The following is a 12,877-nucleotide window of genomic DNA, read 5'->3' as shown; positions in this document are numbered from 1 at the left end:
TGTACGGGGATATATTTATATGCATCTCTAATTCTCTAAGTAACGTATGGTAGATTTCTTATAGAAAAAGGTATTGCAGCTTCTCACCTTTCATCGCTTTTAAGGCTTTCCTTTACCATTTCAATCAAGTGCTTGCCACTCCATGCACCTCTTTAATCAAAAGACACCCACCAAAAAGACCTTTTGTCATTTACCATTAGTTACTCTTGCGGATAATGCTTTGTCAAAAGAATTTTGTTTTTGTTTCTTATATATTCGTGAATTGCCATTACCAAATTTGAACTTAGTGGAGCTTATAGACATGATCCACTTGACTAGTATAAATGGCCAACCATATGTATAAAATCACTTAGAACTAAATTTAAATAGAAGTTAATAGCTCTCCCTCCAAAAATACTACGGTCTATCTAAGTTTATTGTTATGTCCATATAAAAATAATAATTCATAATCCTTGTAATGTATCATGAATAGAATAAATAGATAAATAGCACGAAAACACAGTCATGCTCCAAATAGTTTTGAATCTAGCGAAAAGGAAATCCAGTATAAGAAAGAACTAATATTATCATACAAAAGACTTCTTTTTTTTTGGTTAAAGATTATCATACAAAAGATGAATCAACATTAGAACTTCACATACACAAAACAGTGAATCTCCTATTTGTAAGTTGTCCTTTCTGATATTTGTTTGCATAAAAAAGTAGCCTTTACAAAACATCAGACCCGATGTCAAACCAATAATTACATATTGTTTGTTTCTTTTGATGCAATTACCCGAAAAGAGACACATAATTTGTTTACATTTTTAAGATTATTTTATTAGGAAGTGTTTCAATCAAAGGCATGTTTCTTTCCAAGATCGGACTGGTCAATATGAATCATGAAATTCATTGATAGCCATATTATTTCTATAATGATTATGCAAATGGTTTTATCCGACAACGAAACATATACAAATGGGAATTTGACGATATATATTTAAATAGTTGTATGTATTATTCACAAAATACTCGTATTTAACAGAAATGTTGGATGTTCATGGTCAAAACAGAAGCAAAAAGGAGGTGTATCATGGGAATTACGAAACTCATAAGGAAGCTAAAATGAAGAGCTGAGTGTGGGCTTTCGAAAGTATGTTAAGTCACAAAGTAACTTGTGTGATGTTTGTACCAAAAGCATTGGAATTAGTTGGTGTGATTAACAAAATCAAGAGTTTGTTTTGGGTTTAGTTTAGTTCACAATATGGTTTTTACAAAGATCACAAGTAGTTATATACAGAATTAACTTCTGTAAAAATTCTGTAAGTTCACAATATGGTTCTTACGAAGAAATTCTGTAAGAACTAAAACTCATATTCTATACATGCAAGAAATTTGTTCCTCCAATTCTTCGTCGCATGATATTTTCTTTTATGTTTTTTTTTTTCGTTTGGCCGTAAACATTTATTTACGATACTATAACTATATTTTCGATAAATTATTTTACTACTTATTTAAAGAAAATTTTGGATATGTGTGTATATATTTCTTTTACCTTAACCCAAAGAAGCTTAAGGTAAAATAACAGATGAAAATTAGTCTCAAATAGTTAAATAATTGTTTTTACATTTTTCAATTTAATAAATTCTTTTTTTTTGGGAAAAAAATTCGGTACATGATTCTTATTTCTAGTGAGTAGTCTCATTCCATTTGTGGTATAATGCTATTCACTGCAAATTTCCCTTCTGTTCTTTAACCTTTCCTTTCTTCTTCTTCTGTAAACTTTATTTTCTTGTTGTCGCTATCTAATTGTTTATATCTCTCATTTAATGCTTTGTTTCAGTGATTTTCAGCTCTTGGGTCATTTTTACTTCTGATTTTTCCACATCACCAACCTCTATAGAAATAATATTAGGCGGGGGATTTTTCAAGTTTTTCACAGGAGAAAACTCTTCAGATACTCATGACTCCAACAACTTCGATTCACAAACGTTCTAGAAGGTTCTGTCTCTTCTTCTTCATTACTTTATGTTTGATTTAATAATCCTGTCTTAACAAGCTTATGCTATTTCCGACATTTTTCCAGCGATCCGGTTCCTAGAAAATCTTTCAAGAACAAGAAATCAAGTGAAGCCATTTACAACATCGATCGATTTCACATAGTCAGAATCTTCAAATTTCCTTTTCATTTTTTGTTAAAGCCTTTTCTTCATCCTCTGTTCATCAATTCAAGATAATTTTTTGTTCTTTAGGATCAAACGTTGCAGAGAGAGATAGAACAGCTAAAATCTCTTGTGAAATCCAGAAAATTACATCCCCAAAGCGTCTCAAGTTATGAGGTTTTAAGAAAGTTTTCTCTAAACAATTTCTTCGGTTATATATTTACAAGAAAATCAAACTAGATCTCAGATCAATTTTTTACTTTGCAGATGGATTTGCTGCTTCAAGAAGATGAAATTTTAGTACGTCGTGAAATGGAGACAGTCCTTCGACGTAAACTGTTCTTAGAAGACTGTAGAAACGAAGATTCTTCTATCCCCAAGGTTATTAAAAAACTACACTAAGCTTAATTTGTCTACCTTAGAACACAAGTAAGCCTTTGAATATCTTCTCTGAGATTTAAGAGGAATGTTCTTTATGGTTTCTTGTTTCAGGAAGCAAAGAAGCTGGTGAGCGAAATCGCAGGTTTGGAGCTGCAAGTGATGTACTTGGAAAGATATCTTCTTCTGTTATACCGGAGATTCTTTAACAACAAAATCACATTTAACTTAGAATCAGAGGAGAAAGATAAATCATCCGAGGATCTTCTTGGGTCTACTAAGCTCATTGATTCACCAAAAAACGCAGTCTGCAGCCCGAAGAAAGTTCTAGAAGACTCTGAAATATTCCGCACCTACTCATCGCTGTCTCATTGTTCAGGCTATTCCTTTAAAATGTCTCCCCAAGCAATGGACTCATCATACCATCACTCGCTTCCTTTCTCAATGCTTGAAGTATAAGAAGTTGTGTTAAACGGAGTGTCTTTCTTTAGCAATGGTGTTTATACATACATATTTTTTTTTTTTTTTTTGTGGTGGTTTCAGCAAGCTGATATCGATGCGATGATGGGGACATATGTTTCTGAAAACGTTTCTAAATCAGCAAACAGTTTGTCTGAAGAGCTGATCAAGTGCATCTCAGGAGTATTTCGTCAACTCGCGGATCCAGAATCTCTCGCTCATGATGATCGAGAATCGAGTAGCCCTTATGACAAACTATTAATGGTGAAATCTATATGTAGAGACTCAGAGAAGTTAAATGAAGTTGAACCTGCTTTAAAGCATTTCAGGTCTTTTAAAGCTCACGCTCTTACAAAATCAAACTTCTTTTGGTTTATATAAATCAACTCTGTTATTTAATCAATCGTATCGTTCTTCTTCAATTTAAATCTTTAGGTCGCTTGTTAACAAGTTAGAGGGAGTGAATCCAAGGAAGTTGAATCATGAAGAGAAGCTAGCTTTCTGGATTAACATACACAACTCTTTGGTTATGCACGTAATGCTTCATAAACTAATTAAGTTTTCGAGTCAATCATTCTGATAATTAATTTTTGGTAGACGTTAACATGTGTTTCTTTTTTGTACATATTTGCAGTCAATTCTTGTCTACGGGAACCCAAAAAACAGTATGAAAAGGGTATCTGGTTTGCTGAAGGTAGGGTGATCTTACTTACAAGTGCAGCTCCTAATTGGAACACAAGTCATTAATGTCTAGGGTTTTTTTTCAACTGTGTTATGTAGGCAGCGTATAATGTTGGAGGTCGAAGCTTGAACTTAGATACCATTCAGACTTCAATACTTCGTTGCCGCGTCTCTCGTCCAGGACAGGCAAGTCTAAGATCGATTTCGGTTCTAAATAATTGCGACTTTTACAAGTTGATTACAAGGCTGAAAGGAATTGCTTATTAGCAGGTATTTAGGTTCTTGTTTACTTCTAAATCAAAGGGTAAAGCTGGAGACTTGAGTAAAGATTATGCTATAACTCACCCTGAGCCTCTTCTTCATTTCGCACTCTGCTCTGGGAACTTGTCAGATCCATCAGTAAGCAAAATCTCCCGACTCAAACATCTTTTCTTGTGTTACACGCTATGTATATGAAGGATTAAGTTTTAAACACACACGATTCTTTTTAGGTGCGTATCTATACGCCAAAGAACGTGATGATGGAGCTAGAATGTGGTAGAGAAGAGTATGTAAAATCAAACGTAGGAATCTCCAAAGACAATAAGATTCTTTTGCCGAAGCTCGTGGAATTATATGCCAAGGACACTGAACTTTGCCACGTCGGCATCCTCGACATGATCTCGAACTATCTGCCTTGTGATGCAAGAAATAAAATCCAGCAGTGTCGGAACAAGAAGCATGGAAGATTCGCCATCGATTGGGTCGCACATGATTTCAGATTCGGGTTGCTTCTCTGACAAGAAAACATCAAAGTCGTGAACCGAGTTTTTTGTTTTTCTAATTTAATTTTCGATCTGAGAGAGTTGAATCGAAGAACTTGTATTATGCTAATTTTTTCAATTATGATTGTCCACGAAGATTATGTTATGGTTACAACTCAACTACTCAAGTGATAAGTGCAGATCTTTATATCGAATTGAACACCAAGAACTTACAACAGATTAAAATTGATTTCTTGGGCATAGTTTGAGGCTTAATTGTAAACTCAAAGAACATAGAAATCAGACTTTCATAGATCTCCAATAAACAAGAAGTCACATTCCAGGAAAGCAAACTAACCAGCTGTAAGAAGATCATATGCTTGAAACCTCTGTTATCCATGAGAACTTAGAGAAAACAAATTGAATATATATATATATATATATATATATATATATATCTCGGTGTTGTCATACAAATCCTAAAGAACACATATCATCAATAAACCGCTACATCCATCTTTCTTGCTTCACTGCTACACAAAGACAAATACAAAGTTTTAGTCAAGTTAACAACATTGAGGCCACAAAAGGTAAAAAATAAAAAAAAAGACTCGATTAGCAAAAATTAAGTGGAAGAGCCTAAAATCCTAATTTCTAATCCAAATTTTTAGAGGTCGATCTTGAGCTCGTCCTTGGAACCATAGAAATATGTAAGGACGTATGGAGCAAAACGGATAAGGACGAGCCAGCCGCCGAATAAAGCAGCGTTGTGCTTCAGTTCCTTCAGAGCCACGGCTATGTCTGGCTATGGCATGAACATTCCCGGAAACATGTCTGTCTTCTTCCTTTTCAAGATTGAAGATTTAAAACCCTATACCTTGTTTTATTTTGCCGTCTTATCTTTTCTTACTAAGATATAAATTTACGAATTAAGTCAATTAACCGAACATATGGGCTTTGTCAGCAACATTAAAAAAAAAACGAAAGCATGGCCTTTATATTAGGCCTAGTTACATGAGACGTGACTATTCAAATGGTACCAAAAAAAAACAACAGCCTTCCCGGGAACAAAGTTTCGGTACAGAATTGCTGGATTGGCATGTATTTTAAAGTGGTACATAAGTCAATTATCATTTATCACAGCTAGCCTAATTATATGTACAACATCTAACAATTTGGTATCTTTCGTGATCTTATAACTAAAATACTTTTCTATCTATGATGTTTACCATTTACCAAAAAATAAAAGAAACCAGAAATATTTATATGAAAGTTCGTTTGAAAAATAAGTGTGAATAATACCTTTGTCATACTAGAATCATAATCATATTGCAAACTAATTTACTACTCTACTTAACCGCTAACATTAATAATTCTTATTCTGAGAAGAAAAATTTCATTTATAAGAGGCCAAACGACCTAGCTCCCATATATTATCTATAATGGTTATCATTAACTTTTTATATTAGTACAAAATCTTGTGGAGACTGGAGATTAGTACATTTTGTAGGACATAGATGACGCAATAGATCCACATCTTCTGAAATGTTATCATCATATGTCATAGTGAGATAATAATAAATCATCAATTATTTTTGGTCAAACTTAATCGACAGCTACATAGAAAATCAGTATGAACAAAACAAAACACAGCTGAGAAAACATAAAATTCCGTATCATAGAAAATAACAACAGTAGAGTTAATTAGCCACCGACGATTCAAAGTTATTACAGAAACGAAATTTTAATGTGTTGTTGACTTCGTTTCTATAATAACTTTGGCAGCTTTGGAAGTTAATGCATTTGATAGCTTCAAGAGAAAAAAAAAATAAAAGGAAAAAAACCAGCCAAGCCGTCGTCGTATAGGCTCCATTACCTTCACTGTCTTGGCGTCTCCCAATCTATACAGAGAGACCTGCACACACAATACTTTATTAATCAGATAAGATTCAAAACAATATTTTAAGACTTGTTTATAAGTTATATTTCATAAATGCATCCGTATTTTAGCAGAGAAAAACAAAATAAAATAAAATAAAAGGACCTTGTTGTTATGAGAGCAGCTGAGCATTTCTGAATCTCTTGCTTCTATCTTTCTCTGTTTCGTCCATTTTAATTCCATTAAATGCTTTAAACCCCACATTCCATTAATGCTCTCTCCTTCCACTTCCATTTTTTCTTTCCCTATCATCCCCACCGTTCAATTTCATCTACATATCTACCCTACACGTGTCCCCTCTCCTCCATCTCTCCGGCGATAACAGTGCCTCTGGATCTCCGCATCTTAGCCGGCTCGACGAGTGCGGCGCTGTTCTGAAGAACATCGGGCTCGTCATCGATTTCGTCCGCCGCGATGAGCTTCCCGTCGCCGGAATCCGCTCCGATATCGGGAAAAACACCCCCGATCGCCGCCGGAAAAACGGCGATTTCGCGCCTCTGTAATACCGAAACGAGAACACTCTCGATTTCGATATCAGGTTTCCGAACGGAGATTGCCGCTGCTTATTCCACGTGGATCTCCGGTATCTCCACGGAGAAACCGTCGCTGGCTCCATCGTCACTCTCTCTGACCCCGATTCTTCCCTCTCGTAATCGAAGGAGTACGATCTCTTCAGCTCCCGAAACCGAGAAATAACCGGTGATTGCTCTTCCAACGACGCTGTGATCTCATGATCAGCCGTCGCAGAATTAGCGATCGTGTTCCAATTGCTCCGCTGGGGAATTTCGCCGCGGATGGTGATCGCGTTGGTCTCGTCGTCGAAGCTTGGACGAATTCGAGGAGCCATGAGAGGGATGAACGGCGAAACAGGAGCCAAAACGCCGGTCGCCGTGGATCCGAGAATCGCCGTACGGCAGAGCGGACAGTTAGGGTGAGATCGGAGCCACTCATCGATGCATTCAAGGTGAAAAGCGTGGAAGCATAAGGGAAGAGTCCGTACGTAATCTCCTTCCTCGAATTCCAACAAACAAACGGCGCAGTCTCGGCAATCTCCAACGGCGGCGGAAGTTTTACCCACCGCAGAAGCAGCGGAAACGCTCTTCCCGGTGCAAGCGGCGGCGGAGTAAAGGAACAGAGGAAGCGTTTTGATTACTGAATCATCTAATCCGTAAGGCGAGTAGGAGGAATAATGAAAAGAGTCGAAAGGGAAAGGGGAAAACGATCGGAGATCGGAGGATGAAGTCGAAGCAGAGGAAGCTGAGGATAGGTGAAGAAGACGGCGTCGACGGCATCGCCACCGACGGAAACGACGGAAAAGAGGAGAAAGAAAACGGCGGGAGATGAGGCGAGAGTAGGTGACGAAGAGAAAAGCGGCGGCTAAAACAACCACCATAGCGATCAACGGAGGACTAAACTCCAAAGGAGGATCCGAGAATCGGGAAAGAACCTCCTCAGATAAACCTGAAGACGGTGAAGGAGTCGGTGAAGGAACCGGTGAAGAAGACGGTGAAGGAGACGGTGAGATATCGCCGGAACGCGGCGGTGGTGCCGCGAATCGCATGGTTGTTTGGTAATTTATGTAAAAAAAAACTATTTAAACAAAAATGGTCTAACAAAGAAAGAGCCTAAAACAGAGCTCCCAGTGAAAGGTTTAACGTAAATGAGTATTTGGGGACTTACGGGAGAAAAAAGGAAAGAGTTGACTAATGGTAAAACTGTATTGGGCAAACTAATTGCCACGTCATTGTGTTTTTTTTTTTTTTGGTTAGTCTGATACAAACAAATACGACGATCCAAGATGATTCATAATTAATCAAATAATTGCAAATTTGGAAGCAATCCAATCGTGGAGTCTTATTAGGTATTTTGGTCTAAATTAGATAGGATACTTAGATGTTGTACATTCTTCAGGTACTAATTGGGTAATTGGGGATATGAATGTTCTAATAAATAAAATAAAAAACTGTAATATCATCATATAGCTAGGAAGAAGAAGAAGAAATTATCAGTATGGAGTTTGAGAGGATAAAAAAAAAGAAGAAGCTAATGCTCCTTTAGAGTTGTTTGATTTTAATGTGGATTTGATGTGGTGACCCACTCTGATACTAATGGTTTGGGAACTTTATTTAAGTGGATTTTCATGACTTTCTTTTTTATTGTTGCTGTCTCCAAGCCTTTTTTGAAAATTCTTCTTTCTTTATCTCTATTTTGTTCATACTGCCTGATAAGCCAACAAAATAGAAACATGCAACTACAATGTCTTCCTTTTTCTTCTTCTAGACTGTGTAGACTCATTGTTTATACATTATCTAAAATTACTAGTATTCCTATGCTTATTTGGTGGGAAATGAATTCCATGTAAATTTAATGTGTAATAATTACATCATATGTGAATTCCCAGGTCTACTCATATGATAAAGAGTTCAAGAATCAAGAAAATAATAGTCAAAGTCTAAGACTGCAACTTTTCAATATATATACGTTGTGGTTTGTACTAGTCTTCAAGATAACAAAGAAAGAAGTAATCCACTTACTTGTACATAAGTTAGGTTTAAATCACCCACCCATCAGTTCTTTCAAGATCCAAAAACTCCTTAGCCAAAAAAAAATATATATATATAAAAATGAATATTGGTTTTTCTGATGGCAATAAAGGGCAATTAAAAACCGGTCAGAGAGTACTTGGCTTGGCCTATCTACACAATAAAACACAATGACTCCAGAATTTAATGCTCAACTACTTTCTTTTTAGTCCCGGAGATATTTCCTACATAACTGTTCATGGAAATTATTTGTTTGCACCCGCAGAAAACGCATAAGCGGTCATAAAATACATTAATGTATTCCGGTTTGAGAGTTTAAGACAATGATGTTGGGTTTAAGATTCGGTTCGGATTTTGGTTTAGTCTCTTATCCTCATGGTTTAGAAAACTGGAGCTGGCCGAGGGACTTCCACTTTTAAACACCAAACATTTTATGTTACAGACTTTATACGAAATTGCAAATCTACATGACTATCTATCTATTGAGCACAAGATTCTTGATAGTATCCCTAGAGACATGGTATTCTATTAATGAAATCAATTACTTGTTAAGTTTGATCTATAGTAGCAGATTTGATGATTGAAAAAACCCCAGAAAAAGGTCTCTATCGGATTACAAAACTATCTCAAGTGTTCATAGACTTCTCGTTGTATCATCATTTTACTTTAAGACTATCTGTCCGACATCTGTGAGCTTCAATAACAGTCTTTAAAACATGGACATATCCGGAGGAGCTCCATACATACTCTTCCATGAATATGGTATCCGCCATTTCCCACCTTCTTCCCCTGTAGAAGAATATCCATAATTAGTTTCATATTTAGGCTCTCATGATTGATCGCTCGAGATGTAATTACCCTTGAAAGAATGAGAACTTTTTTTACCGTGGAACTTGTCAGGACTCAGACCCGTAAGCTTAGATGCAGCCTCCGCTAGAAGAAATGCATCAGGAATGTTGTCTCCTTCCGAGCAGTAGCATAGGAGGCATGTCACTTTTAAGCCTCTTGCCTAAATCATTTACATAAACCACGCAGGCCATGTAAATGTTTCAAACGTCCATAATAAGTTGGTAAGTGGATTAATCATTTTTATCATAAGGCATTTATTTACCTTAAAAGCTGAGAAAAGAGCTGCAAATGGCAAGCTTGGGTAGTAGTCCATGTCTTCGAGCTCATCTTCTGAAGGGAAAGTCAGCTCTTCTTTACCGTTCTCCTCAAATACAGAGCTAAGGTACTTCCAACATCTTCCCTCTGAATCATACTCGTGCAATCTTCCAAATCCGAGCTTTTCACAGTGATCATCTCTTCCATCAGATTCAGCGTTTGACAGATAATACACCTGTGGGCCTCTAAAGTAATAGCCCAAAAGAACACAAATTAACTTGTAAGACTTTGTTCTTAGTAATAAAAGAGAAAAAAAGGTGCAAGTGAAGCTCAATTATCTATCAAATCTCTGATGTTGTTTGCACAAGTCCATGTTGAAGGCGTATGAATTTTTCTTTTTATAGCAAACACAAATGGAAACAGAGGCATTATAGTTACCTTGACATATCTAAGTTATGCAGCCGTTGGAAGTCTAAACTCGAAAGCACAATAACATGCTTCTTTCCACTCGAAGCAGCAAAATCGGCTATATTCTCCGCAAATTTAATCATCATTCCCTGTTTTAGATCAACATTATAAGTTTAGAATGTCTCACAATATTCCCAAATTTTTTAACGGAAAAAACTCAAGTTAACTGGCTTTTCATAGTTCCAACACAACAAGCATTGAACGAAATTCTGAAGAAAACAGGACCATGGAAATGACGAGGAACAAAGCTGCCTCCAAAAATGTAATACCTTTGCAACTGGAGACCTTTGCTGAGCAAGAGTCGTAGCAGTTGAAGATGACTCATAAACTGAAAACACACAAAGAGAATAAAAACCTTTGAGGTTTCACAAAGAGAATAGGCCTGATTCAACAATGTAAAGTGGCATTGATCTATCGCATCAAACTATACAACAGAAAATAGTGTCTCTATATAGCTTCCCCATTCAATAATATGGTCAAGTCAATCACAAGAAGTCTCCTTGATCATATAAACCAGAGGATAATCCATGTTCGAAGATAAAACATAGCTCCTCTCATTACATCAACGCCTAATCTTTAATGAAACACATAGTTTGAGAAAACGAACCCTCGAGAGGAAGAGCGATTTCGCCGCAAGGAAGAGAGCCATAAGCGTCATTTCCAACACAAGGAAGCAGATTTGGATCGTCGAGATAACCAACTCTCTCTGCACCAGTAGATGACACTAGAAGATCAACAGCTAGCTGTCCCACATTGCCAATTGACAATGCAGGCTGGTGCGAAAAACAAAACCATTTAGTTCCTCAATTAGAAATCTCTACACTTTTTTTCATGAGGAAGGTCAATGTGTATCTAAACCCTATAAATCTCATGTTTTTCTCGAAGAATTTCAAAAGTTCCCTAGAAAGTTGGGGGAAGTTTCTAACTTGAGTAGAGCTGCTACTTGTCATCAAAAACAACCTAAATTCTCAAGAAAGCTACAGTTTTTAAGCTTTAAGGAAGGAAATATCCAAAGGGGAAAGATACCCGGAAGGAGAGAAGAGATCGAAATCGGAAAAGCAAACAACTTACGAGAATCAAAGTCGAGCATTCTTCATGCACTTGCTTTCCTTCTTCAATTACAAACTCCATGAATCGAAACCCGGAACGAAGCAAAAAAAACTGATTATACAGAATCGGATTTTTGCAAGTTTCTCAAGAACCAAAATCACAGAATCTGTCTGCTTCAGTAATCAGAACAGTTGAGCTTGAAGAGCAAGCCAGGGACTGATTTTGGGCCGATAAATTTCGGAAAACATTATGCGCCAAATAGTAGTCCTTAAAGTGAAAAGGCCCAAATAAATATCGATTCTTTCTCCAATTTGTGTTAGTGATTTTTTTCTTTCTTTAAATGCTAAAACTAAGACATGTGTCTGTGTTGATCTTTACAGCAAGGCTGCCGTTTGTATATTTGGAGAAGGCTCACTACAGAAGGCTCTGGCACTTAGTGTGGAAGTGACATGTTAGGATGCAAAATAGTTGCTGAGGCTGGTTACTTACCCAAAGAAGACAAGCAACCCCGAGTTATTTGCTCTCCTTTCCTAGGTACATACTGCTTTTGTTCTTGATTCTTGATTCTTCTTTTTGTAACAAAGTAATAATTTCTCATAAATTCATAGTTATTATTTTAGGTCTTTTTGCTGAGAGGGTTAAGATGTTGAAGGAAGCTGAGATGGCCAAGAGGAGGGAGGCTATCAAGAGGTACAGGGAAGCTGAGATGTCTATGAAGACTACGGTGTAGAAAGCTCTCTAGATCTCTCTCTCTCTCTCTCTCTCTCTCTCTCTCTCTCTCTCTCTCTCTCTCTCTCTCTCTCTCTCTCTCTCTCTCTTTGGAGAGGACGAAGCTCTTTTGATGTTTTTAACTTGTGATTCAATGCAAGCCTTTTTATTTTTAATCAAACTCTTAAGCTTTGCTTTCCTCTGGATGTTTAAGTAAACTTGTAATAATCATCGTTAGCCTTCATTATCACCTAAGCATGATGTTTTTATCTGGATGTTAAAAGTAAGCCCGATAATCGTAATATCTGCCTTCAGTATTGCTCAAGTATGAGCCGTATTAAGAGCTGCAACATGAGCAAGATCAAAATGATAGTAGAGGCCCCAAATCACACAACAGTTGATAAACCCATATATAAGGCACAAATACAAAAAATAAACAAAAAAAATCCCTGCTATGAAAAAGGTACCTACGTCCTGTCAAGACTTTATGTGCATGTGTCTACAAATGACAGAACAAGCTATTAACACCACAGAAAACACATCAAAATATCTTGAGGCTTTGGCTGTCGCTTCGGTTGGGCACACTCTGTTCCTTCATCGAGCTTTTTATGGTTTGCATGAAAATCGTGATGGTTTTGATTTTGGAATAGAATAATTCATTCA

General features: G+C 36.7%; 3 protein-coding genes and 1 pseudogene across 4 annotated transcripts; 1 reads left to right on the top strand and 3 right to left on the bottom strand.

The window, feature by feature from the left end:
* The first annotated feature begins 1,804 nt into the window (after positions 1-1,804).
* On the top strand, positions 1,805-4,583 carry LOC18023095. Its single transcript, XM_024159699.1, has 11 exons — positions 1,805-1,980; positions 2,066-2,141; positions 2,232-2,318; positions 2,409-2,522; positions 2,634-2,972; positions 3,063-3,307; positions 3,414-3,513; positions 3,613-3,672; positions 3,759-3,845; positions 3,930-4,058; positions 4,151-4,583. The coding sequence occupies exons 1-11, from the start codon at positions 1,943-1,945 to the stop codon at positions 4,436-4,438; spliced, it is 1,563 nt and encodes a 520-aa protein (XP_024015467.1). The 5' UTR covers positions 1,805-1,942; the 3' UTR covers positions 4,439-4,583.
* Positions 4,584-5,069: 486 nt separating this feature from the next.
* LOC112088885 lies at positions 5,070-5,234 on the bottom strand (annotated as a pseudogene).
* A 708-nt stretch (positions 5,235-5,942) lies between these two features.
* LOC18023094 (RING-H2 finger protein ATL65) lies at positions 5,943-8,076 on the bottom strand. The gene is made up of 2 exons (XM_006406487.2): positions 6,447-8,076; positions 5,943-6,317 (listed from the first exon to the last, which is right to left on the bottom strand). Exon 1 carries the CDS (start codon positions 7,900-7,902, stop codon positions 6,613-6,615), a length of 1,290 nt encoding a protein of 429 aa, XP_006406550.1. The 5' UTR covers positions 7,903-8,076; the 3' UTR covers positions 5,943-6,317; positions 6,447-6,612.
* Positions 8,077-9,407: 1,331 nt separating this feature from the next.
* On the bottom strand, positions 9,408-11,697 carry LOC18023093 (proteasome assembly chaperone 2). 2 transcript variants are annotated; one of them, XM_006406486.2, is made up of 7 exons: positions 11,528-11,697; positions 11,064-11,229; positions 10,726-10,784; positions 10,427-10,545; positions 9,996-10,233; positions 9,770-9,893; positions 9,408-9,673 (listed from the first exon to the last, which is right to left on the bottom strand). In XM_006406486.2, exons 1-7 carry the CDS (start codon positions 11,585-11,587, stop codon positions 9,594-9,596), a joined length of 846 nt encoding a protein of 281 aa, XP_006406549.1. In that variant the 5' UTR covers positions 11,588-11,697; the 3' UTR covers positions 9,408-9,593. The 2 variants fall into 2 exon arrangements, with proteins under 2 accessions (XP_006406549.1, XP_024015440.1); XM_024159672.1 differs by having other exon boundaries at positions 11,064-11,162; positions 11,528-11,670.
* Between the last annotated feature and the right edge of the window lie 1,180 nt (positions 11,698-12,877).

Source organism: Eutrema salsugineum, unplaced genomic scaffold, assembly GCF_000478725.1.
Source record: "Eutrema salsugineum unplaced genomic scaffold, Eutsalg1_0 scaffold_13, whole genome shotgun sequence".
In the NCBI taxonomy this organism is placed as follows: Eukaryota; Viridiplantae; Streptophyta; class Magnoliopsida; order Brassicales; family Brassicaceae; genus Eutrema; species Eutrema salsugineum.
The sequence above is the reverse complement of the archived record's forward strand: the minus strand, read 5'-3'. Positions and strand labels throughout refer to the sequence as shown.

Coding starts and splice junctions, on each gene's coding strand:
- LOC18023093 (XM_006406486.2), bottom strand. CDS start 11,587: ATGGAGTTTGTAATTGAAGAAGGAAAGCAAGTGCATGAAGAATGCTCG. Junction 11,230..11,527: donor AATGCTCGACTTTGATTCTC/GTAAGTTGTTTG, acceptor TTTTCGCACCAG/CCTGCATTGTCAATTGGCAA. Junction 10,785..11,063: donor AATCGCTCTTCCTCTCGAGG/GTTCGTTTTCTC, acceptor GTGTGTTTTCAG/TTTATGAGTCATCTTCAACT.
- LOC18023094 (XM_006406487.2), bottom strand. CDS start 7,902: ATGCGATTCGCGGCACCACCGCCGCGTTCCGGCGATATCTCACCGTCT.
- LOC18023095 (XM_024159699.1), top strand. CDS start 1,943: ATGACTCCAACAACTTCGATTCACAAACGTTCTAGAAG. Junction 1,981..2,065: donor ATTCACAAACGTTCTAGAAG/GTTCTGTCTCTT, acceptor ACATTTTTCCAG/CGATCCGGTTCCTAGAAAAT. Junction 2,973..3,062: donor TTCCTTTCTCAATGCTTGAA/GTATAAGAAGTT, acceptor TGGTGGTTTCAG/CAAGCTGATATCGATGCGAT.